This window comes from Cheilinus undulatus, linkage group 4, assembly GCF_018320785.1.
Source record: "Cheilinus undulatus linkage group 4, ASM1832078v1, whole genome shotgun sequence".
In the NCBI taxonomy this organism is placed as follows: domain Eukaryota; kingdom Metazoa; phylum Chordata; class Actinopteri; order Labriformes; family Labridae; genus Cheilinus; species Cheilinus undulatus.
In genome coordinates, this window is record NC_054868.1 from 27,983,088 (window position 1) to 28,010,083 (window position 26,996).

The 26,996-nt window shown below is 39.6% G+C and overlaps 1 protein-coding gene across 9 annotated transcripts in view; it reads left to right on the forward strand.

Annotated features, from left to right (window-relative positions):
* Positions 1-26,996, forward strand: part of adgrl3.1 (adhesion G protein-coupled receptor L3.1) — a 191,798-nt gene that overhangs the window by 102,554 nt on the left and 62,248 nt on the right. For all 9 annotated transcript variants that reach the window (XM_041784845.1, XM_041784850.1, XM_041784852.1 and 6 more), the window contains 2 exons: positions 2,138-2,152; positions 3,270-4,058. In XM_041784845.1, coding sequence (XP_041640779.1) covers positions 2,138-2,152; positions 3,270-4,058 — 804 coding nt within the window. The remainder of the gene's footprint in view (positions 1-2,137; positions 2,153-3,269; positions 4,059-26,996) is intronic.

Consider the following 26,996-nt stretch of genomic DNA (forward strand, 5'->3'; position numbering starts at 1 on the left):
CTTTTGCAAATGATCAGTCAAAGATATCGGGTAAATAAAAACATGGCACACCTCTGCAGGATCAATTATGATAAATAGGGAGAAAAGATGGAGAAAAGATGCTCTCTTGTTGACATTTTTACAGGAACAAGGGCGTTTTCTGGCAACTTGTCACAGTCCATATTTTTCCTCCTCTTCCCTCTTATAGCCACCCTCTGTGCTGAACTAGCAGTAGCTCAAAAGACTTCTCATCTATTTCATCATCTTGCACGCTAAAGCTAACCTTGAGAAGACCTTTGAACAAAAAAAACTCACCGGCCTACTCCAGCGAATCCTGAAAGATGAATGACTGTGATTTGTGAAGCACTTTCATTTCTTACCCTCGTCATGGAGAATAAAAATAGAGATGCCTCGAAAAAATATTGCAATGAGGTCACTGACGAAGGCATCTGCTAATCCAGTGAAACAATGTGGAGCTACACAAATTGAATGACATTTGTTTGACATTTTGTGTGCCATTTGGTGCACTTGTTGCCATCACACTTTTTCATTTCAAATCTATTAGCTGCCAGCAACCTTGAACCCTGCATGTTTTCCTTTGTGTCTGGGAGGTTCTATAATACGCTCAGGCGGTGTGAAGTCCTTGTTGTTCAGTGTCATTAATCCTCGTCTTCTCAACCACAATGTGTCTCTTTGTATTGTTTAAATGTGTGTGTGCCAGCATGTGTGTGAGCTACATCAATATCAGTCGTTCCATCACGCACGCCGCCCTGCACAGACACACTATCTGCTTTCTTTCCCAGCTTTTCTCACTGGGGATCTGCTTCCTTCCTTGTGGTGAACCATTTTATATCCTCAGCACACACACACACAAACATGCATATACACACTTGTTTTAGGTTTAACACGATCTTCTTCCAGAGATTGCTTATTTATCGCGAGTTGTGCTAAGCCGCACTAGTTACCATGCATTTTTCATGAGCTAAGGATTTAATGGTTGCCTGTGTGTGTGTGTGTGCTTTTGTGTCACATGTGTTTGTATATGTCTTGCGGTTGGTGATGAGCTTTTTCTTTAATGTGTTAAAGAATTTATGCATGTACTGCAATATGTAGTGCACTCGGGCTATATATAAACATGTGGCATCCGGAAGTCCCTCCAAATGTTTATCCTTTGAGGATACTGCCTCTCCTCTTCTCTTCTCTCTCTCTACTCTCGTTGTTTCTCCTCTCGGGGGACCAGTTCCATTCAGCAGGTCTCTAACGGTCTCAAAAGACACAAGGGCACCGCCTGCAGGATTAGGTTTCTGCCGTGTTCACATTCCACTCGGTCCCCCTGGGAACAAGGTGGAATGAAATTCATATGTTTAAGAGGCTCCAAGCAAGTGTGCACGTTTCATCGCGTCAGGGCAACATGCACCACCCTCCGTCGAAAGCTCTTAGGATAAAGCTTTGAATATAATAGACAGGGAATTGGTGTTAGGGTTGAGGAAAACCTAGTGCATTCAGTTTGCTCCCACCTCCACACACAGATGATTGCACACTCATAACACAGAGTCACACTGAGTAGGTGACATACACAAAGCATTTTTTCGCTCACCCAGTGTGCTTCAGAAAGCATGAAAGCATGTGGCGGTTTTGGCTGGTCCACTGAAACACGATCCCGGTAATCAAATCAATTTTCTGGTTCTAAATTGCTGTGTTACTATTAGCATATATTAGAGAGCTCATTATCTCAGGTTATTTTGTATTGCTGTGTTTTGTTGGGATAAGGACAACAATAGATACTTTGAATGTGCGCCTGTTGTGTCACATTCTTGTGTGTTCCTCTTCCTGCTCTCCCCCCCGAGTTTGCAGGGCACGTTTGCGTCTGTTCCCCACATATGTGTGTTCGTGTGACATATGTGGGATGCATTACTGTCAGATAGCCTCCCCGTTGCAGCGCAGTCTCCGCAGACGCTTACGTAATGTTATTACCAATCACACATGGAGAGCATCCTGGCGCTATCACAAGGTTAGAATGAAATATGAGAACGATTATGAAGATCTGAGATTGTGTTATCATGATTTCCTTATTATTGCATCATTAATCTATTTTTGTCTCTGTCTCTCTCGCTCTCTTTTTCCCTTCCTTCAAATCTTCCGCCCGTGTCTCACGCAGAAGTCGAACAAAAAGGTAAGTCTGTAAAACAAGCACGCCCTCATTCACAAACGCACACATGCTCAAAATCTGGGGTTGGGTGTCACATATTTGATGCTGGTGCCTGAAGCGTTTTGTACTTCGTGGCAGAATGACATCTCTTTCAAAGTCACTGCGTCTATTTTAAGACGGCTTGATCTGAGCCTATAGAGGCAATTTGGAAACACTGGTTCTCATTAGACGCAGTCTAGGCCTCCATATTATTCCATGCTTTCATGGAGAATGTCACTTAACAAACTCTCTGCGGGTTGAGCACATTTTTATGATGAGCCAATGAACAGAGAATAACGTTGACATTTAATATTTCAAATGCCTCCCCATGATAGGAAAATTATGCTAGCGCTTTGAATAGTCAATGAAAATTAAATCAATATTCCCAGCCCTTTGTGTCAGATCTGGAATTGTATTATTGGAGAGAATGTGAAAAACCACAATGCACATCTGGCCTGTCTGACTATGTGTGTGTGACAACATTCCAGTTAAATTACAAAGGTCTCTACAACTCTGGTCACACTGGCTTCTTAGAATTTACTACCTCTCCCACATCACTCATAAAACATGACCCCAGTATTCCAAAATGGGAATACGAAGCGCGGAGTGGGGAATGAATTATCGTAACAATTGCAGAAACAGCAGGCGATAAAAGACGTGTCCCCTTCTACAGTCAGTCGTTCCTGACAGAGATAGAAAGGCAGAGAAGAGAAGAAAGAGCTATGAGACTAATGAGGAGCCAGGGAGGGAGGACGGGAGGGAGGAATGGGAATAGAGGAAAGGAGGGAAGTAGAACAAAATGTGCCATTTTCTCTTTTTCACATAGCGGAGAGAACAGGGTATTATCTGTTGAATAGGAGGCATGCTGTTGCTGTGCGTGAGAATGACAGTGACTATACAACATCCAAATCACAACACAGTAAGCCTATCATGTCATCGTCACTCACTGGTGGTTAAGGTTAAGTTAAAACACACTGTAACATTTATGAAAAGAGGCAAACATTTGCAGGCACTGTCAGCAAATCTAGAGAGAACAGTTGAGACTTCACAGAGACAGCATTAAAATATATTCAATGTGAAAACTCTGCCATTTGTTCCACAGTTTTTCTCTGTCCCGGCATTCTGCATGGAGTCTACCAAAGTGAGCATCTCTTTGAGTCAGATCACCAGTCCGGTGCTTGGTGCAAAGACCCACTGCAGGCCTCGGACAAGATATACTACATGCCATGGACGCCGTACCGCACAGACACACTGACAGAGTACTCGTCTAAGGAGGATTTCATAGCAGGGCGTCCTACCACCACGTACAAACTCCCACATCGTGTGGATGGGACTGGTTTTGTTGTGTATGATGGCGCACTTTTCTTCAACAAAGAGCGCACTCGCAACATTGTAAAGTTTGACCTGCGCACTCGCATCAAGAGCGGCGAGGCCATTATTGCCAACGCCAACTACCACGATACCTCGCCGTACCGCTGGGGGGGCAAGTCTGACATTGATCTTGCAGTGGATGAGAATGGACTGTGGGTAATCTATGCAACAGAGCAGAACAATGGGCGCATCGTTGTGAGCCAGCTCAACCCCTACACCCTGCGTATCGAAGGCTCGTGGGACACAAGCTACGACAAACGCTCAGCTTCCAATGCTTTCATGATCTGTGGAGTCCTTTATGTGGTGAAAACCGTCTATGAAGATGACGACAATGAAGGGACAGGAAACAAAATTGACTACATGTACAATACTGATAAGAGCAAGGAGATGACAGTCAACATACCGTTCCCTAATTCCTACCAGTACATCGCTGCAGTGGATTACAACCCCAGAGACAACCTGCTGTACGTGTGGAATAACTACCACGTGGTCAAGTACTCCCTGGACTTTGGCAACAATGGTAAGTCCCACCTTTCCTCATCTTAGTTCTTACTTACCTTTTTTTTATTTGCAGTGTCTGACTTAGTAACTACATGTATTAACAAGAAATAAAGATGCAGGTTTGGGTACCTTTGCCCATTAAATTAATAGGGCAGGCTGTGATGGGATTGTTTTTAATCTTCACATCAAATACCTTGGCATATTTGTAGTGCTTTTAATATTCATTCATTTTAATATTCATTATGATGAATGCTTATTTTGCTGTGACATAAGGAATACTTACAGCCGCTAATCTTCCTCAAATAATTAATTCTGAGAAATGACTTAAAAAGGAAGAAAAAAGAAAATCACCATCTGTGCTGTCATGATTCTCAATTATGACTGTTCTCTCAGCACCACACCCTGGTATCTGCATGTTTTTAGAAGTAAAAACAAACAAACTTTGTCCTGAATATTCCAATTTATTTGATTTGTAGATTTCTTCTGAGTTTCTCTGTATTTTTATACTTTATTTATTTAAAGAACAACTCAAAAAGATGTCCACCTTGTAGTCTACCCAGTGATGTTACTGTGTGCTGAGCTGTACACTGTGCCAATGCTTCTTGCCTTTTACCACAAGTCTTCTAGCCTTTAAAAAACCATAAGGCCTTCTTAGAAGGTGGAGCCAGGGGTCAAAGGGAGGATATTTCCTCCACACAAGGCAATCTGGAGACACTTCAGCCTCTGTTTGACTCATTGTATTTGTTGGTGTTGTGTTCATACTATAAGGCTGCTGTCAAAGGTTGGCATTCAAATCTAAAAATATATGAGCCACTGTAGAAATCTCAAAGATCCTTGAGATATACATTAGATAATGATATACAAGGTAAGAGTTTCCTTTTGCATCAGAAATGGCCATTTTTAATGACATTGGGGCATTTTCACAAATGCATATGTGGACATTTCTAGAAAATTTTAGGACGGGCTCCTCCTGACATGCCCCGTCAAATCTGCACCTCAGAGCAGGGAACTAATTCTGTCAAACAGAGGGGGAGGGTATAACTAATCAGCAACCTCAGTGACTAAAAATTGAAGCCAGTATGGAGCCACAAAAAACTGCAGTTCCTCAAGTGTCCATGTGAGGCTGGCTGCAGAAGCAGCAGGAGACACATACACAACTTAAAAAACATATTTACAGCCTGGTTCAATAAAAGACTTTGGCCAGAATAGTTCATGTCTTTATAAGGGATGCGCACAATTAGTTTGGCTTACTACCTGCCTATTACTATCTGCTTAACCTGATTTGGTTTTTTGGTGCTGTTACTTAAAAAAATTAATCAAATTAATCACATCACGACGCTGCGATTAATCATGATTAATCACAGCATTTTTTAAAAATAGTTAAAGTATATTTTTATGTTTTTAGATTTTTAAAGGTTTTTAATGTCAAGTGCTTTATTTTTATTCTTTTAATTCTATGAACAGCACATTGAAAGTGCTGATCTGAGTCCTTATCGATTACCACTATCGATACTTTCTATAGTTTGGTGGAAAGACAAAATAAGGGCAAATATTTGAACTACAAGTGGTCTTAGCTGAATAATGCTTGAGTTCACAAACTATGACCCAGTCTGTCTCATCTATTGTATATCCCTCAAATAAAAACACATATTCACAATGTATTTATTGATTTTCCTCATCAAACACTAAATTTTCCCATTTGTATGTGGCATTTAAACATCACAACATTGAATACAGTCTTCTAGGTTGAGGTTACCTAAACGCATCATATTTTCCGTCTTCAGCTCGTTATGCTTATGTATAAGGACCGCAGTACTTCATAGACCTGTTTCCACCATTTTTTTTTTCACACACACATTTGCGACCCACTGACAACAGCTCTGTGACCCACTTTTGGGTCCTGATCTGAACAACTGTCTTTGTGTAAACGTCATCAGCCATGCCTGCTTTGTGGTGAATTATCCTGAATATTTCCTGTTACTTTTATACATCAGCTCATCCAAGTCTCACACAAAAAATTGCCAGGTGGCTAGCTGGAAAAATTCAGGTAAAAGGAATTTTTCAGTATTTTTGAAGTTGGGACATTTGTAGCAGAATAAGTGGTTTTACCAGCCAGGAAGCTAGGCTATACAGCATAACAGATGGGTACAGTTTCCCTGCAGAATTTAGCAAGTTTTTGGTAAAAATGAGCCACAAAACAGTGTTGGCTCGAACGTACTCACTATTGAAAAGTTTGGAAGCATTAATTTATTACCCAGAAAGCCTCTGTGTTTTTGTCAGTATTTTGCAATGCATGCTTCGGCTACTGGATATGTTGTCTTGATGCTTTCGGGTAAAGAATAAAATGCTTCAAAAAATTTTGAGGGTGCATATGTTTGAGCCAACACTGTTTTGTGGCACATTTTTACCAAAAACTTGCTAAATTCTGCAGCGAAATTGTTCCCATCTGTTCCGCTATACAGCCTAGCTTCCTGTTCCGTACAACCGGTGAGTCCTTCTTTAAGGAGCAATGCTCACTGAAATCACTGGAGGCTAATGCCACTTACTGCTAGGTATCTCATATGACTCAACTTAAAAAATACTGAAATATCCCTTTAAATAAGAATGGGGAAATTCATCTGTTTGCATACCACACAAAAATTTTCTAGATTTTTTTCAGGTATTTTTCTGCATGAAAGCAGCTGAGCAGTAATATCTGGTTCTCTAGGACTCACAGTGTTTGACTCATTTTAGTAATAACATGGAGCAGATTGGAGGACTCATAAATCCAGTTTGGGGTGTAACTTAATGAACAGTTACTGAATTATCAAAACCGTTGTATTATGACTAAACTGACATTCATTATTCCTTCTTTAAAATGATGTGGGGCGACATAAAAATGCAGCATTTAACTGCAGGTCAGTGCTAAGTTTTAACACTTTCACTGTGAGTTGAACAGTTTGAGATCATAGTTTCATATTTCCACAAGAGATGTAACATCAGCCTGAAGTCTGAGTTGCATGTGATTCATCATGTTTGGAGCACGTAAACTAAAGGAGAATGTTCCAGGTTCAGATGTTAAGTGTCCATAATTGCTGCGTCTATCTCTTTCAGTTCTGGTGTGAGGTTAGAGTCCACCACCTCTTCCTTCCTCCTCTGGCTAGAAGGGCTTAGGCCCCTGGAGTCTGAAGGGCTATTTGCCCAACCTAATTGCTTTTCAGCACCTTTCTATGGAGTGGTCAAGGCAGTCTGGCTGCGTGTCTTATTAAATGATGTCTGAATTAATGCATGCTCTTACACGCAGTTAGAAGCGCAGAACAAGGAATTACAGAGAGAGGCAGCGTTAAACTTAGTTTCTACCGATCAGTGTGCATGTGTAGAGGAAGGCCATGCTGTAAAAAGAAAAAGTGTGTATGTGTGAGTTCATGCATGCATAATGATGTGCCTGCCTGCTGGCGTTGTAAAGTGCTAATGTAGTTACAGTATGAGTTTGTGTTTCTCTATTTATGAGTGTGCATACGTGTTTATTGGTGTACGCTCCAGAGTGTGATCACTCTCATAATGGAGCTCTGGGTGTCTCAGGAGGCTCTAAAGAGGAGATCAATGGAGATTCAATGTGGAGAATGACCTCCAGTGCACAGCAACATGCCAGACTGCTGACCAGTGGGAGATAAATACATACAATCAATGCTGCCCCACTCCTTTACTCTCCTCCTCTCTGCGCTCCCTCACTCAATAAAGACAAGGAATAAATTAACTGACTTAACTGCATGATTTTCTCATTCTTTTGAGAAAAGTCAATGCAGTCAATGTTTTAATTCTTTTATTTGTACCCTTTATCTGGCTTGCTAAGGCAGGTGTCTTTCTGCGTAGGATCACTGTAGATATTCTTAGCATATCCTCTAAGGTGACTGGTCAAACTTATCCAGCCTTGTTTCTCTGAGTCAGTTCAGGAAACAGGCTGAGGAAAGGGGCCATTCTGAGGGTTTCCACTCATTACTGATGTAGCATAATGCTTGCCCTGCTTTTGTTTCAGCTCATATGGACTTCTTAAACTCTGAAAAAAAGAGACAGGAAATGGGCCGTGGAGTTAGGAAAAGGCCGAGGTAGGCCACTGAGGTTTCAGTGTAATTGGAGTACAACACAAAAAAGCACCAATTACTGTGTTTGGCCTCTCCAACTGGATCATAAAGCCACAGCCCTCTGGAAGGTTTAGAAGAGGCCTTAGTGCTCTGCACTGTCACAGTCTGGACATTTTAAAGTTTATCGTTTTATTGTTAGGACACACCTTATACTGAGTATCTTTGCCAATGTAAAATAGGACAAGGTATAGCAAAACAAAATACTTTTCGAGGACTTTTTCCATTTAATTTGATCAGTTCTCAGGTTTAAAGCTAATGCATGGAACTTCTAACCTGACACACTAGATGGATTTGTTTCACACAATCATCTGGAAAACCTCCCATAGATGGTGTTTGGGAAAGGGCAGAGCCTTTGCATCAGCGCTTTGTCTTTCACTTCTTGACGGGCGAATTAGAGCAACAAAACGTGACAATTAGACTCTTGCTGAATCCAGTCGGGAGAAGGGCAAAACATTGTTTCCGCAAAAAAGAACTCAGTGTTGTTCTTTGTTCTTCTTCTAACCAAGAAATGTCGTCAAGTTCTGATAAAACTGATGCTTTAGCAGCATCCACGTTAATATCTTCCACCATATCTGCATCGCCCTGTTGTTGCTGCTTGCTTACGTCACGACTCCTCAGCACTCAGAAGTACTGCCTCTTACTCCTGATTGGTCCTGTTACTTTCTTACAGGGCCCAATCTGTTCACATGGGAGCTTTGCAAGATGGTGTCGCCAGTGAGAAACACAGAAATGGGTGAATCCATCTGCTTTGCGAGGTTAAAGAACTTCTGGTTTGTGTTGAGTTTGCTCCCTCCCTCCCTCCTCTGTTATCCTAGGCGGTTAAAGCCAACACAATAACAGCAATATAAAATGTCTCACTTAATTAATCCTAAAGGCTCCATAATGTCATGTGTTTCTATTCTCACTTGCAAATAAGTGGATGTAACACCATTTTCAGCATATCCCCAACAAAACCAAAACAATATAACATCATCTGTGGTGCTTTAACAACCCAGCAGTCTGTTAGCAGTATAGCTTCTAAGGCTTTGCAATATTAACTTTACCATGGCAGAGGCAAGTGCCATGGCAAGATGTCAGAGCCCATGTCACAAATAAAATTCAAATGAAGTTGAATCGAATTGAATTGAATGTCTGCATATGGCTGGGAAATAGTTGCTGCTAAAGTGTCAAACACCAGCCAACATTAGTGAAAAGTTACTAAATCAATTATTGAGTTGGTTGGGAATGAAATATAAATGTGTCACTTTCAATCAGCAGTGTGGTGGTTACAGTTTGGGGTTTAGTTAAACAGCAGTAAAGTGTCACGTGATCAGTGGAAGACTTCTCAGTCCTCTGCAGGTCTTTGGGCAGTGATTGTTTTCCTTGCTTCTTGCTGTTCGTGCAAAGTAAACATTACATTGTAGGTTTATGAAAACAACATGAAATACTAGGGATGACCTGGAATAGTCGGCGATTTGATTTGGAGGAGTCTGATTCGACTATGAACCTCATAGTAAAATCAGACTCCACCCACTGTCCTGGGGTGCTGGGGTTGTTTATCACCTCCGACGGCAAGCACATGGCTAATTATGTATGCACGATGACGTCAAAGCAAGTCTATCTCTCTGCGCGTGCTCAGTATCGCTGGAGACTATGCAGGGAAAGTGGTAAAGTTTGACCAGAGCTTTCTCCTAAAGCAGAATTTTGATCTAAGTGAGGTTTTCCTGGTTAACCAAAGGCTTAATATCATCAGTGGTATGGAGGGATTTTGTGTCATTGCTGCAAGTAATGAAGAGGTTGAAACGAAGGGAACTATAGCTGAGCACCGTAAACACCGAAGCAGCAGCAGAGAGAGAGGTCTACGCCGGCTAATTAGCAGAAGTAGTCTTGGATAAGCCATTAATGAGAGGAGGACTGGACTGGACTATCTGCTGTGGAACTTTTGTCTTTTCGGGACTAGTCCAAATAAACCAGGATGGTTGGATTTCCAGCTGTAGCAGAGGTTTCAGTTGTCATCATCAGGACTGATATTAGCAGCTGACGGTAAGACTCATTTTTCATTGAAATGTAGAGTTCTAACGCAGTGTCCAGTTAAGAGAGCACTTTTGTTATGTGTTTGGATGCTTCGTTGTTGTAGGTGGAGGATGGTATTTGGCTGTTGTAAGCTGCTTAGTTATGATAGTGGCAAAAGTGCTAACAGGCTAACGGTGCTGATGTGAAGCTAACAGTTGTTGTTTATGAGTTTAACGTGGGTGTATATTGTGTAACTGACTGCATGTGTAAGGAAAAGTGTGCAACTTTCATTTTGATACTTTAAACCCCTTACAAAAAATAAGAGACAGATTCATGCATTTTTCTGCTGTTAATGCAACAAAGCAAATGTCCGGTAGTTGTTCTGAATGGCTGGAATTCTTGAGGACTGCCAGTCTGGGGACAAAAGAGTCAAGCGGAAACACTGTTCGACTATTAGTCGACTAAAGGCAAAATCTGACGAATCAGATTCGACTATGAAAAACCTTAGTCGTTGACACCCTTATGAAATACTAATATTACATCAGTAACATCGGCATCTCTAGCACTGATGGGGGATTTAGTTACTGTGATTTACTAATCAATTAAACTGCAGGTGAAATATTCTCATTTTTTTCACCTAATTACATTTGACTGAAATGTAAATAAAATTCAATAATGAAGGGATTTTCTCAGGTCATATGTGTGAGATTAAATTAACTATTGAAATAGATTATTTTGAAATTTGCATGTCAGATGAGGACAATAACACATAGGTTTATTACCCTCATAGGTAGAATTTTTAACATGGGGCAAAATAAGTTTTTCATATTGATGAAAATCTTTTAAAGTAAAGTAGTTATTTTTATGAGCAACACCGCCAGTTCAACAGGAGAGATGGCTTTTTAAAAAAATCTATTTATTACTTTGTACTAGGGCCCAACTCATTTGGATTTCTGGGGGGCAGTGCCAATACCGATGTCAGGGAATAAAAAAATCCTAAAACTGATATATCAACTGATTAAATTTTAACATAACATTTTTAAAATTAATTTGTAAATTAATAAAGAGCTGATTCTGATCCCCTGAATATGGTTCAAACACAGACTTAGACTTGGACGTACTTTATTTGTCATTCAGATTTTACACAAAACAGTGCACATCAGAACAAAATTCTGTTGCTTTGGCTTCGGATAGTACAAAGATAAAAACAACAGCAAATCTACATAATAAATAAAATGTGGCAGAAAAATGATATAAACACTGTATATAAAATATATATAAAGTATATTAAAAAAATTTTGTCCACACATATCGCACATTTGTAGTGCTGTAGGTTAGTAGGTTTGTCAGCTGTTCTGCTTCGAAGGCTGTGAAACCGATTTCCGGATGGCAGCAGCAAGAACAGTTATCTCTAGGTAATAGCTAAGTTGATAAACACCATCATAAAAGTCACTTGTAAAACATGATCTGGAATTCTCCTCTTTGATGTTCTCTAAATGTGCATTCATATTTACTCTCCCCTGTCTTACTGAACCATGAGGTCAATATGAATCAAACTCTGACCAGAACCCACACCAACTGGTCGTAACTCTTGTTACTCTAATTTTCTCTGGTCTTACCTGGCAGCATGCAGCTGCATGAGTGAGCGTGATATTACTGTGAGATATTGCACCATTATGTTCACTGTGTCATTACTGACACAGCTAGCTAATGTTAAGCTAGTTAATCCTAACTTTAGCTTGCCAAGATAAACAGATAAGCGTGACTGACAGAATGAGGCAGGTCATGACTCACGGACAAGGAGGTTGAATTGAAACAGGAAACGTGGAGTTATTTTTTATTCCACAAACTAGTTAGGAGCCAGAGCACTCTCTACTGGATGAATAATAGAACACAGACATCATGTCTAAGTAAAACTAAGTCATATTCTCTGACTTTTATTGGTGAAAATACAAGTGTTAACATCAGCGATTAACAGTCATTTTGAATAGGCTGTAATCGGCTGACTGATTATCTTAAGATTATTATCTTATCTTTGTATTATTTATGTTTAAATAGGCAGCAACAAAGAAAACTGAAATTTGTGCAAAATAATAGTGATAATTGTAAAACCAAGATTATTTTTCCAGCTGTAATTGTGCCATAAAGATCCATAATCCTTGCATCCTTAGCTGTTGGTCAGATAAAAGAAGAAACAGTGTGATCATAACACTCTTTAATGGAGTTTGTCTGGATAAGTTTACAGGCTACAGAAGGCTGTTACGCTACTATTACATGTCCGATGGTGTCATGTGCAGCCACCAGCTGAGAACTGCGTGATAAATACAGACATGGGGAGATTAAAGAGCCAAAGAGTGAAACAAAGTATCCAAACGTATCAATGATTTATGATCTGTGTCTGTATGAAGAGCACAGAAATCTTGTTTGAAAATGTATTTTCAAGAGACTGAAATGTTTTCCTGTTAATACAGCAGATCTCTGTGAGGTCTATGCACACTATTAAAACACTGCCTTCTTTTCACTGAAAAAGTGATTTAGTGGCATTTGGCTTGTTTTTCACCTTGAAGATACATTTCCCATAAATCCTCGGATCACACACAGGCCAAAATGTGGGTTTTTTTTTGAACAGATCATGGATTAACTGTAATCTGTACGACCACTTTTGTGAACAGTCTCTGCTGCAGCAGCTGTTTATTTACACCTACCCCCTAGGAGCCTTTTTAGGAATTAAAATAATGTATTACAAATAATCTGTCTTTTTGGAATGGTTGCTTTTGCTTTTTTTTAGGTCATAAACAACTATCAGAATTAATTCCAGTCCATTTAATACCAGGTCAAAAATACTCTGACATGACCTTAAGTTGTAACACTGCAACTTGTGGTATTTGTTTGTAAGGAAACAGATAAAAGAAAGGCAGAAAAATCCCTTAAAATACATGTTATTGAAAAAAGTATTGAATTTATCCCAGTGCTGAAAAATGTAAATGCCTTGTCTAGTCCAATATATCATATCAGGGTATGCTTTAAGGAGAATTAAGCACCAGGGAGGAAAAAAGCAAGGTTTAGTTCACCTTAGGCCAACAGATAATATAAAGGTTTTCTCCCATGTATTTCATCACAGCGTTGATGCAGCACACTGGAGCAAATGGTCTTTTTGAAATGCATATTCTACCTCCCTTGGTACTTAGGAAGAAAGCAAACTGCCTCCTTACATTTATTATCTCCCGTGTCGGTTTGTGTTTCTTCTTTGTCTGTTAAACACCCATTCTTTCGCTGCCTGTCTCTCACACAAACACGCACACTCACAATGACAGGAATCTCAATATTTCCTCTTCCACATCCCGTATATCTTTTCTCTTTAACATTTTGTTTGTCTGTGCTGTCCTTATCTTCCGCCTAATCTGCCCTCGTTCTCTGCGCACAGCTCTTTTCCCACATCACAAAAGGCGATTTCATCAAGTATCCTTAGATGTATATATTATAGAGGCCTGGTGTGTGAATGCCTACACAGAGTCAGAGTCAAAGTCACTTGTCTGTGTATTACCCTTTCCTCCCATCCCATGCTCCCCAAACACTCCCTCACTCTCTCTACTGTTTATGGAGTTGTTTCATCATGTCTTCTTACATGCATATTATAGAGGCCTGCCCTACGCAAGCGGCATGGCTCCGATGAAACATTTGAATAATTTATAACCTCCAGTCTGCCTTGCCACACTTTAAAAAGTTTTCCCAACAAAGTCGCAAAATTATTCATGTTATCTGCATCTTCAGGGAGGGAGGGGGAAACAGTAGTAGGACTGAATAGAAACAGACTTGTACAAACTGCCTTTCCCATCCTTTGTTTTCGCCCATATTTTCTCTCTCTTTGCTTCCTTCTCATTTTCTCCTGCTGCTTCACCTTTCTGTACTTTTTGTTCTTTCTTCTTTGGAGCAAATTTTCACCTCCTATAATACATTTTCTCTTAGTGCTGTCCCACTTGAGCCCTTTAAGGTGATCATCTACTTAATTTCTTAAGTTCAGGTGAGATAATGTGATTGCATATCCTACAGGAAAGAGCCAGCTCACTGAAATTAGTAGAACAGGAAAAGTAATTGTAAAAGTTTCCTGCACAACCCTGGAGGTATTTTTGTTCTGTCATGTATCAGAGTTAAAGAAGTTAAACAAAGTGAGACAAAGGGAGCACTGTTTTACCACTGTTATAGCCATTTTATAATAATGACTTGCAATGATTTTCTCCAATTCTGCCATCTCCTTTTTTAATGCATATTCTGTAGTAATTTGCACAATTCAAAATGTGTTGCTGCATTACTTTTGATGAACATAACCCCTCACATTTTTTGCCTGATTACTTTCCAACTATATTTCAGCCTCTTAGACTTAATACGCAGATGCATCAGGGCTGCCACGCGTCCCAGTCATCGGTTTGATGCTGCATGTTTCAAAAATTTACCCGACATGGAAGCAAGATGCAGCATACACACGTGTGCTAGAGGCAGTGTGGAGGAGGTGTCACAGCAGCAGTGACAACCAAAGCCAAAAGTTTTAGAGGCAAACGGATGAATCAAGTCAACGTCTTCAAATCTGCCATGCTGGAGGTTCAAGCAAACAGAGCACCCCTGTACTTTGCTAAATGGATATGGATTAGACAGCCATTCCTGCATAAATCTGGTGAAACTGTGTTGTACAGGAACCCACCACAACATAAGACGGGAACCCCAAATTCTGTTTTTTCAAGGCTCAAAGTCATGGAAAAGAGTCTGAGAGGCTTGTTCGAGGCAGGACCCACGGCCACACTGAAAACAGACATGAGGTTAGTCTGTTTACTGTATGTTATGCCTGTTTTATAACAGGGAACAAACATGAGACATGAGAATTCATGCATATAAAAGAACAGGTAAACCATGGAAGGCTTTAAGAGATAAAACCAAGAGCATTTATAAGCCAAACTTAGGTTTACTTTAATATCTGATGCTATTTTATGTGGGTAAACTTCTGCCTCTCTTCAAAAGGTCTTCTCTCTAGCCTTAAAGCCCCTGTAAATTGATTTAAAAAAATCTTTATGACTCAATCATGAGAAATACAACCCTCTCAAATTAAAAAAAAACAATGCATCTGATCAGAGTTCAGCTGCCTGGCAGCAGAGACATACATTGGGGATTAAATTTACTGTTTTCTGGTACAAATCTCTCTGTTATGATGTTTTTAATGACCTGTAGGCTACTGTGGCTGATAGATTTGGGAATTTTACCTCACAATGAACAAAAACACAGCATGTAGCTGGCTGTTAATTTTCAATGAAGGAAGTGAAATCAGCTACTGATGTCACTGCTCTGTGACTTTATATCATTGCAGTGTTAGGGGAGTGGGGTAACTCCCTATCAAGACCGGTGATGTAATAGGCTCCTATATTGTCCTGCTCAAAAAAACCTAGCCAGGAAAGAGGTGGACAACCTCTTATGGTCTAAATAAAAAAAATCAGTCACACTGTAGATCTCAGGGTTTTTACATTTTAACAGCAACTTTGTTCCAACATACCTAGTGTGCTAAGACACAAAGTTTAGGTTTCACTCTGCAGGTACTATTATGAACTAGTCTTTGCCTTAAATATTCATCTCATATGCTCCTTTTCATGGCTTGGGAACTTGGCAGATGAATGTCTGGAGGTCCTGCCTTCATTTTTCATAAAATGGTTATTGTCCCAGGTACCTGCATCACACTGCTTCCCCAGAACTACATGGCATTGCAGTGTGATCCAGATCTCTCCAGAAAAGTGGATAGAGGTGCTGCTGTTTGTTAACACCTCCATCAAAATGGCAGGAAGCACGCTATGTCACCGTAGGCCAAAAAATAGATTTTTTTAAAGTTGATGTTTAAACCTGTCAAAAAATTTGTTACAGTTCAAAAAGTGACCACACAAAGTAGTAATTCTAATTTAAAGTCAGGTGTGTGCATGGCTTTCATCAGCTTCTGTAACAACAACATCTTGGGACATCTTTTAATGCAGTCGAATAGAAGTCACCAGTTAACTTGGTCACAACTTAAGCTGATACACCATGTATGCACTTACTGCTAGTAATCATTTTAAGCTGATCTGTTGTTGCTATTGATTATTTATGTTAGTTCTGTGCTCAGTTCTTTTCATATTCCATCCATGCCATAAGGTAGAATAAGTTTATCACTACCCTAATGTATGATAAATATAGTAAAAGCTAATAATGAAGAAGAAAAGTAAAGCATACCATAAATAAGTGAAAAATATTCAAAGGTTTCTAATTGACTTTTGGGATTTGAGAGTGGCTGCTTAGGAAAGCCTAACCTATTTTAGCTTTCAGAGTTGCAAAGAGTCAAAATTCTGTAAATTAATTAAAAAAATACAAACTTAATGCAGCCCATTGTTTACTCCAGCCAAAAATGATCAAATCGTTGATGTGTGTTACCCTCAATCAGAGTGATCAAAAGCTGGCATTGTTGTCTTATCTACTGAATAACTAGTTTTGTAGGGCTGACCTCTATTTGCCACTCTGTCAGTTTATGGAAATATAAAGGTTCACCTTTAAACTCTTAATGGCTGAAATCACAATGTTCCATTTCCTTAGGAAGTCAAGCATGGTATATCTATTGTCTTAACCTCCCCCTCTTATTTAAACTAAATCCCCCCTCTCCTCTCTTCTCTTTTTCACTCTTTTTCCTCATCAATTTTGTTCTTCTCTTCTTATATCCTTTACTTTTTCTCTCCTCTTGTCCTCCTCTCTACTTTTCCTTCTGTGGCAACAAATTGCAATCAAGGGACAGGGCTAAGCAGAGCAGGAAATGTTGGAATCAAACTAAAGTGGGGAAAGAAAAACAAGAGTTAATGGCTGAAGTGGAGACCCTCTTTCACCAGATCACTGATTAGTACAACCATCAGCATTTCTGGCTTTTGTGAGAGAGTGTGTGTTTGTTTTTGTATGTGTGAGTGTGCATGCTGTCTGTGTGTAAAGTCCTTGACAGACCTGATGGAAACTACTTGAGATAATTCAGCTGTGTCTAAAATGAAAGCAGGTTTACTTGTTTATGATTTCCTTCAAATCATCACATTTAAATTTAAAATTTGATTCTCGTCCTTTGAGAATAGTGCTTCATGAAATATGCTGCTGACTGGTTCATCTAAGAATCAGGACATTTCCAGTGTCTTGTTGGATTTTATTTCCAAACTATCAAAGTCAACTGGTTCAAATTACACAAACCTGTAAACGGTTTAATCCAAAGCAACCCAAACCCATTGTGCCTTTAAAACCTTAGTCAACACCCCTGCTGTCAATTTACGCCTTCTCCTCTTTGTATTTTACCTTCTGTTTTCTCCCTCCCAGCCTCAGTCCCTCTTGCCTAAATAGATTACGACAGAGCCGTCTCAGCAGAGACTGAACTCTGCCTCAGAGAGTCTGCTGCACCTGTTCCCTGCCTGCAGTGTGTCCTTATCGATTGGATTGCCCCAGCCAGGCACTCTGTGTGCGTTTGGCCTCCGCACCTCTTCTCTTCTGCCAAAAAGCAGATGCCAAATTAAGCGGGTCTTGGCCAGGACAACAGGGGTGGAAGGGAAACCCACAGCTTCACAGGAAGTAAATACAGGCGAGAGCAGCGGGAAGAGCCTGTCATCAAATCTTTGACACTCAGATTTATTTTTTACAGTGTATAAAGGTATTACATGCCAGATAGACTGTTATATATATACAATGCATGTGATATATCTTACATCCCTCTCGGTAACTTCCCATTGAAAGTGTCTGGGAAGGGCAGAACATTTGAAAAACATCTTGGAGGGGGATCGGATGAATGTTCTGTCTGTCTCGTACATTCCTGGCCAATCAGAGCAACAAGACACAATTATATAGTGGGCATGTGCAGCTCAGGAGTGAACTTGCAAATGTAGCTACCATGGTTGTTAACTAATGGTGACTCAAGGTCAGACTGGAATTGGTCTGGAGAAGAATAAAAACATCTTTTTCTGTCAAGAAAAGCTTTCAGTGCAATTCTTTGCTCTTCTTTTAGTCAAGAAATGTTCAGTTAACTAGATAAAACAGATAAAACTGCCACTGTAGCTACATCCAAGCTAACTTGATACACCAGCAGCCATTGCATATATCATCTAACAGTAGCTAACAATTAAACCCTGCCAGCATCCACTGCAAACACTAGCTTTAAGTGCTGTTGTCATAAAGAAATGAGTAGGGCTGTAGACAACCAAAGAACATCTTTGTCCGAAATTGCCCAACCAATTGATGGTCGTGCAGGTAAAAAATAAAATCCTCCCAAAATCAGCTAAATCTGTGACAGATACCTCATTGCACCCTTCTGGTAGTCTTAGAGCTTAAAAGATAACATAACAAGCTTTGTGAAGCATTGTTTATTCATTTTACCCCCATTAAGTTGTACTTAAATAACAGCTGACTCAGAGACAATCAGGGTGCACATGCCTTTAATCATACATTTTCCTTAATTACTGCATTACTCTTAAGCATCATACAGCCTTCAAAATATCCTCAGACAATTGTTTGTATTAATTTATAACGCTAACTATTAACAGGAGCACTCCAGTCTCCACTATGCCATTGCTCCTCTCTGTTTCTGTCATTTCAAACTGAAATGGTATGGAGCCTGAAAAGTTTGTTTTCAGTTGGAAGCAAAAAAATAGTTGGTTCTTCCTCATGAGCTACGACATCATCAGTGGGCGTGTCATATTCTAGGTTGAGAAGACAAGCAGAAAATGGAGAAAAAGTGGTCTGCTGAAGAGACAAAATCATTGGTTGCTATCTGGGCATCAATAGAATTCCAGGTAAAGCTGGAGAGTAGTACAAGGAAGAGCAAGTTACTGTATATGTAGAACTGCAGAGCTTGCAGACAATCAATGCGATCTGCAATTTTCCCACTGTTGTGTTTACCTCTGCCTGAGTAACGCTGATTCCCCTGAAAGCACCAAGGTTCTGAGACTCCAAAACAGAGCCAGAACCAGAAGCGTGTCTTGTCTGAAAGCACTATGATAGGTCCAGTCATTTCAGATTGAATCTAGCTTATATGTCGGCTTTGCAAGGTTAGAAGACATAAACAAGGCCTGAAGAATGCCTGGATACAACCTCAATATCCAGATAACTGGGCATGGCAATAAATGATGGGGAAAAAATATTGAATAGCCACTGGCAACAGCTCCTATTTTCTTACAGTAATAGGATTTTGCTGACTGTACTGTATATCCCTACTGTACCAGCTCCTCACAGATTTGATGCATGTGTGGAAAATGGGGCACTAAATCTGGACTGTATAAAGCGCTGATGATGTCCTACTTATCAAACAGAAAAAATAACCAAAATGTATATCTGTCCCACTTGCTTTTGTGCATCAAACAAGGGAACTTCTCCTGATGAGGAAAGAAGCATGTAATTAACTAGCTGCAGGTATCTCTAACCTCAGCAATGAAGATGGTATGATTATGCAACTGGTAAGCCATCGGAGCTGAGCGCAGACGTGTCTGTCTGTGACACATTAGCTGAGGAACGATGGCGATGCCTGGCGGCCATTTTGAGGGAGGCTCTATTAGTTGAGGTTGTTTTCTATCTGGAAGTATTGCTGCTTTGAAGTGCTCCATTCTGTCTTATCAGCAGGCTTGAGACGCTTGCCACAAGCTCTGTGTGTATTACTGTGTGTGTGTTGCTCTGCACACAAGTTGGTGAAAAGTAAATTTGTACTCAAGTGTGTGTATGCGTGTTGCTTGGCACACAACTTAGCTAAAAGTATCTGTTTAAGAGTGTGTGTGCACTCCAACCATAGGGGGGGTGCGTTATCGCAGTATGCAGTTCTATTCAGTGTCTGCGCTGCTATCCAGCCTAGAAAGCTTTGTGCCCTCCAGATTATCATTTTGCCGTTACCCCTCTGAATTCATCTTTTCCAACTGTTCAGGATGGTGTGAGTGTCTGCGTGCACAGAGTGAGTTAGTTTAAGGAAACTACAAGAAAGTCATAATCTTGCATATTAGGAGAGCGATCCAAGTACAATAGACACTTGGTCTCAGTTCTATGAAACTTCTGTGTTAATTCAAATCCCTCTTCTCTTTGCTTTGTTTCCACTCGTCCTCTTTCTCCCTCTTTTTCTCACTCTGGCACTTTTCTGATGATGTGGGAAACTTGCCAGGGGAAGTTCATTTTCCCTCTCCTCCATGCCTTCTACCTTTTGTGTTGTGGATTTACGATCCCTCTGTTTACCGAGCGAGAAGTCAACAAGAGCATTCTCGGCAACAGAGCAAAGGCAGAGACAGGCTGTCTCTCCCACACAGAAAAACTTCACCACACACAGTCGCATAGACACACACACACACACGCGCAGTAATGTCTGACGGCATGTCAGATGATCATGTGTGAGCATCCCAGGCTGACTGACAACCTCTCCATGGCCCCGTGAATGTGGTGACAGACAGACAACTCCAGGAACAAGTTTACTGCTCGCCTGCCATTGTCTTAGCCTCCCCTGGGCTCACTACAGGTCATGAACACAAACAATGGAAGAGGAAAGAATGAGGTAGAATAGAAGAGAATTACATCGTTAAGAGATTCAGGGGTGTTTAGAATAATACTTTGGCTCTGGTTTAGAGGGTAACACATTAATAAAGCCTTAATGTACACATTAGTGTCTAATATTGAGAAATTCTAAAGAATAGCATCAAGTAGTAATCAAGTTTATACAACAGTGTGTTCCAACCAAGCAATATGATTGGACCAGAAGCATTCTGTGAGTGCTGATAAACAGTATAAAATAAGAACTTGTTAACCCTTTAAAGCCTGATACCTCAAATAATAGCCAGAATATTCTCAAGTGAGATGTTTATTTAACCTTCTACCAAAATCCGTTAAGACTAAAGTTGGTATAAAATTTCACATATGTATATTTTTTTATGTCACATTTGATGCATTAGGTATTTCTGGCAATTGATAATTGCCTTGGGGCATTTTTGTCATTTATCAGATTGTATTCAAAATTTTTTTTAAGGAAATTATTGATCATGTTCATTAGACAGAAGTATCCCAAATCATGTATCAAATATAAAAGGGTTAACATCAAAGGTCCTAGCCCTGGGTCATTAAAAATGTCATTTGAATAGCTCCATGGACAGGTTTTGTCATTAGAGATTGATTCACTGATGCCCTGCAGCTTAACATAGCTCATTCCGCCATGTCTTGGATCAGCGTTGCTAATCTTGGGCGTGTTGCAAGGACCTTTCACCTTCAAAATGAAAGTTAGGGTTGTAGGGTTGTAGGAGCTTGCTAGGTAACACAGGGTCCCCGCTGATCCTTGAAAAGTCTTTAAATGTCTTGAATCAGACATCTGAAATTCAAGGACCTAATAAATCTTAAAAGGTCTTTTTTTTTTTTTTTTTACCAGTAAGAGGTCTTAAATTTTAAAGGGTACGTTGATTAAGACATTTCTTTATCAGATCTTCCAGCCAGCATTATATGATTCTTATCATTCTTTTTGTGCATAATGTTTGTCCACATAACAATTACAAGAGTAAATAGTTAAACTGCCCAAATTTGGGCATTTATGGACACAGCATTTTTTCCTCTGTATCCTTTGACATTTCCTAAACAGTACATTGGATTAAAAAAAAAAATCAGCCCTGATCAGGTGAACCAACAAATCTCACGTGCCTTAACTTTTTGACCGTTTGCTGAGCAATTTTTTTTTTCTATTCAGGTCTTAAAAAGTTCTAAAAAAAACTCTTAAAGTAGATTTTTAAAATGATGTAGGATCCCTGTAACCCTTAATATGTTTCACTGATCACTGCTAAAATGGCTTACAGTTACAGTTCTGTCCATCAGAAATCAAGTCATGTGAACTTATGTAGGATGGATAACTTTCGAAATGTCTGCTTGTCTGTACGCTTTGAAGAAAAGTACAGCAGCAGCACATAAATCTTACGTGTTTAGACAGCAGAGCTAAAGATGCTAACGCTAAACATGGCACAGACAGACCTCAATATTAAACTATCATTTATTAGAACTCAGGGAAGTTTATTCCTGGGGTTCTCAACTGTAATGTGTTGTTCAGAATGATTGATTTGGTGACATAATTCATACATTTGCCCCCACTGATATGATATCAAACACAGTGTATTTTACCAAGCTTGAGAGCAATTCAAGAATAGAACCAAAAAAAATTGGTTACAAACAGAGAGAGAGAGGAGATAAAGATGTCTGAGTGACATGTAGTTATCAGGATTATTAAAGTCAGGGAACTTATAAGTACAAAAGGACAGAGGTTTATGTACCAGTAAAAACTCTGTGTAATATTTGTCTCCCAACTCATAGGAAGATTGCAATACAAACTATGACAAACAGCATTGGAAATCATAAACGTGTTGTCATCAAATTGAACTGATTCTGTGACTGTATTTTGGCTTTCTGTCACTTTAGCTCCTGTGGCGTGAGTCTTGGCGAAGAGCACAACGCTTAGGTTAGCTGACATCATGAAGTTGTCAGAGTGCATTTACTTAAGGCTTCCTAAGCTTAAACACAGGAAGATATGTCAGACCCTATGAGTACAACCTCTAGCCTTTTTTTCCCTATAAATGTTTCATGAAGCTGTTATGTCATGTCCCTGTAGTTCCCTACAGCATCTTTCACAACATCTTGAGCGGTGCTGGCGATGAATTTGTCACGTTACAAGGTTTTTTTTTTTTTTTTTTAATTATTATTTCTCCACCCCAAATGCTGCAAACGAGCAAGCAGGAGAGTAAAAACTAAAGATACAGGCGAGCACACTTGAATCTGAGAGTTTTAAGGGAAGAAAAGTGGGTCAGAAAGGGAAAATAAAGTTATGAGTGGCCAATGAAATCAGGTGGAAAATGTTGCGCAAAAAAAACAGGGAGAAAGGGCGATAGAGGAGCATGGGTATTAAAGTCCTGCGGATAGTTGCCTGTGATGCTCACAGGCTTTTGTGTAACCTCACCTCAAGCTGCCAGCCCCTCCTGTACTCAAATGACAGCAGACATCAACCTCAGACACACATGCACACATCATTACTCTTCTATTGTTGTGGCAGAGACCCTAATGGAGCTTCCCGTTTTAGTGCAGATACACACGCACACACTCTCTGTTTCATAAGTACACACACGCAGATTGACAGCCAGTCCCTGGGCCACTGCTGCTACGCATGATTGATGGCAATGTTCCGTGGAGAATGCGTGAGGCAGGGCGGCAGTGATTCAGGAACGGGGAGCAGCACAGTTTAGGTATGGAAACACTCCATTGAGTTGTGGAAGAAGAGCACAGAACGTACGTGAGGAGCGGGATGCTACACGGCTGTCAGTCACCCAGTGAGACAGACAGAGAGGGAAAGACAGAGACAGGGAGGAAGGAGTGTCTTTAATTAAACTTCAAATCCACAGGAAGAGACAACTTCAGATCACAGTAAATAAAATTAACACCCACTCTTTTCTACCACCCACACACATCATTTTTAACAGTCACACCTTCACTAACCAGTCCCTCATGACAGAAAAAAAAAAAAAAAAACAATTAGCAGAACGCTGCATTTTTGTGCTCATCACAGCCTATGTCAGCCTTCACAGAAATCAAATCGCATCAGATGAATCATCTGTTAACTTTATCAGCCTTACAGTTTACAATGCATTTACAGCAAGCCACACACCATTAAACAAAAAATAAACAATATTTCCAGTCTCTACAGCTTGAATACATACAATATCACCTTTTTTCAAAACACACAGCCCTTTTCAGAGATTACAAACTCTTAAACCCATCAGTGTTAGTGACCAGCATGTATAGTTTGGCCCCAGGCATACCAACCCCCTTAATAGGGAAAGTACAGGTGCTCACGCTTTCCTTTTTCCTCAGAATCATAGAATTGAGAGTTTTAACTTGAGGGATGACCTAAAGCGTCAAAAGCTAATGTTACACTTTTGCTTCCCCAGCTGGTGAAATGTTCAAGAGCTTGAAGACTTCATTACCCAGAAGTCATGTAGCATGATGACAGCTTATTGCACACTTCTCAAAAGAACCCCTTTTATAGAGTTGATAGAGTTTCTAAGGTCGGCTTTCTTAATGTATGCAGAAACTATGTAGTGTGTATGTATATTTTTTGTTTAAGTAAATCAGTATGATACTGTTCAAGCCCTTGTTTTTAGTAGCTGTTACTTCTGTTCCAAACATAACATACTCTGCTAGCAATAATATGGATTCAGGAAAAACAGAACCACTTCATTTGCACTAATAGATTTACTTGAACTAATGACAAATGCTACAGAGAGAAACAAATATACGGTTGGGATATTTCTTGTTTTACAAAAAGCATACAACAAGTATGGTATCAGAGGACTGGCTTCTGATTGGCTAACCAGCTTTTTGGAGGACAGGCATTAATTTGTATACATTAATAACTCAAATTCAAACCTTTTGAAAGTTTCATATGGGGTACTGCAGGATTTAGTGCTTAGACCGTTGTTGTTCATACTGTATATTAACTTTATATGTTTGGTTTCAAAGTCACTGAAGTGTATAGAATTTGCTGATGACTCAACAATTTTTTGCAGTGTGGAACATATGAAAAAACTTCTTGATACAGTGGAGTAATGATAAAAAAGGGTTTGATGCTAATAAATTATCACTTCACCTCAGTAAAACAAAATATATGTTTTTGAAAATCTGGCGTCAGGCCTTGATTATAAGATCAGAATAAATTTAACTAATTTTTTTTTTTTTTTGGTGTAATTATTGACAGTAAACTAAATTGTAAGTATACTATGTGATGGACCTGGGCGTGCATCAACTTTAGGTCACTCCCAAGTGTGCCGTTGAACTTGAAAAATACTACCTAGTGACTTTAGACATAGGCGTGCATCACCTTCAGGTCATTCTCCTTGTGCACCATTACAGCTAGAGGAATATACCATCTAGTCAAGATACGCATCCAGCAGCATTTCAGTCGATAAAGGCACTGTGCTATTCTTAACCCAGCAAACCACCTGATATGCATTGGCAGAGAAAGGCAGAGCAGATGCAGCTCTTCAGACATGGAAAAGTTGCATTTAATTCAAGTCTTTGATGGGTCAGATCTTTCTCCTGAGGTTTTGGTGCCATTGGAAGAAAGATCAGCAGCTTGTGATTTTTATTATCGCCGTGTAGAATGGGGTAGCTCCATTGAGGTGCTCTTGGAGAATCCATAGCTCGGGCAGATAACGTAGCTTGAATGCCAGGAGCTCATCATTTGTGCAACCATAGGAGGGAGCAGACCCACGGGGCAGCAAGCCAGGATGCCATATTTTCATCATGGAAGAAAAAGAATTTGCTTTAGTGTTTACAATGACAAATTGAGTACCCCATCAATATTTGTCAAACTGAATGTTTTAGAAAATGTGACTCTTTCTCTTTTGGGACTAAGTAATGAAAGGCAAGATCCTTTAAAGAATAGGATTAAAAGTATCGCTACACTTATAAGCCCCCCCAAAGTATTATGTGCAACTGCTGCCAACCTAAAATAGGAGTATAGTGATAGCGGCCATAGCTTAAGACACCAACTGATGAATCAGTATATCAAAGTACTCAAATTGTTTCATGTCACATGACCCATGATACATGACTCATTTAAAAGTCAGTTACGACCAATATCAAAATTTTGAGGAGCTGAAGGCTGCAGTGACATTGTTTATTTTAAGCTGGATCTGCCAGCATTGCTTGATACCATACATAGTAAAATGTGGTCTTTGATAGAAAATATGATAACACAGTAACTTAAGAACTCCATTAAAGATTAAAAGAGGCTAGCAAAGCATATTATTAGCATTAACATCATCATTTGACTGTCTGTAAACTGAAGTAATTCAGATTCTGTTGGATACATTGATGCCACTTGATGGCTAAGTCATTTTTACAAGACCGGCATGTCTGAGCAGCAGCCATCGATTTAGACAGGTCTCCTTAATTCAAACAGATTGAACCAATATTTGCATATCATGAGTCAGTGTTAGTCTTGCATTTTAGTGAGAGGTTGTCTCCAATGTGCAGCATTGGCAGTTTAGTAAAGCTGTCCAATTATTAGGCTCAGATATTTCTTTTTGCACATTTCAGCTCTGTACTGATAAAGCCTTTAGACACTTAAATGCTCAAGCTCTGTAATAGCCTTTGCAAATGTATCCTTAGTGTTGTGCATGCTCTGCCATTATGCATAAATCATGGACAGTTGACTAATGCATGCAATGGAACAATAGGCATCAGAACAAAGTTACATCTTTCACAGATTTCTTTGCAGAATTGTCACCAAAGCATCATCTTTCCACAAATTACTTTGTATCTTTTATTAGAAGGCTTAATTACTACTATTTATTTTATTTAATTATTAACACCAATTATAGCATGGTTCCTAAAATAGTTTATCAAAATTGAAGACAAAGCATTAGCGGGATAGGACCAACCAATTATATTTATTATTACATAAATATTTATTTATTATTTATTTTAAACATTCATTTTAGATACACAGCACTGGCAGTGTAGTGCAGCATTTTCCACAATATTTAGCACCTTTAACTCTAGATCTGCAGTTCAGATGTGGATTAGATACTGTCTCAGTCGTTACCTTCTTCCTTCAGAAATGGCGGTACCCATTAGCTCCACCATTTCTATTATATGATCAGCATTTCTGCAGACTATTTTAGAGGGTCAACTCTGGCGTAACCCGCCATTGTGAGCTCTTACATAGTATAAGACAGCTTTAAACCAGTGGTAATTTTACAGCCATTTTTTATTTATTTACTTTCTTTAATTTATTATATTCCAGCCTTAATAAATTCAACAAATTATTA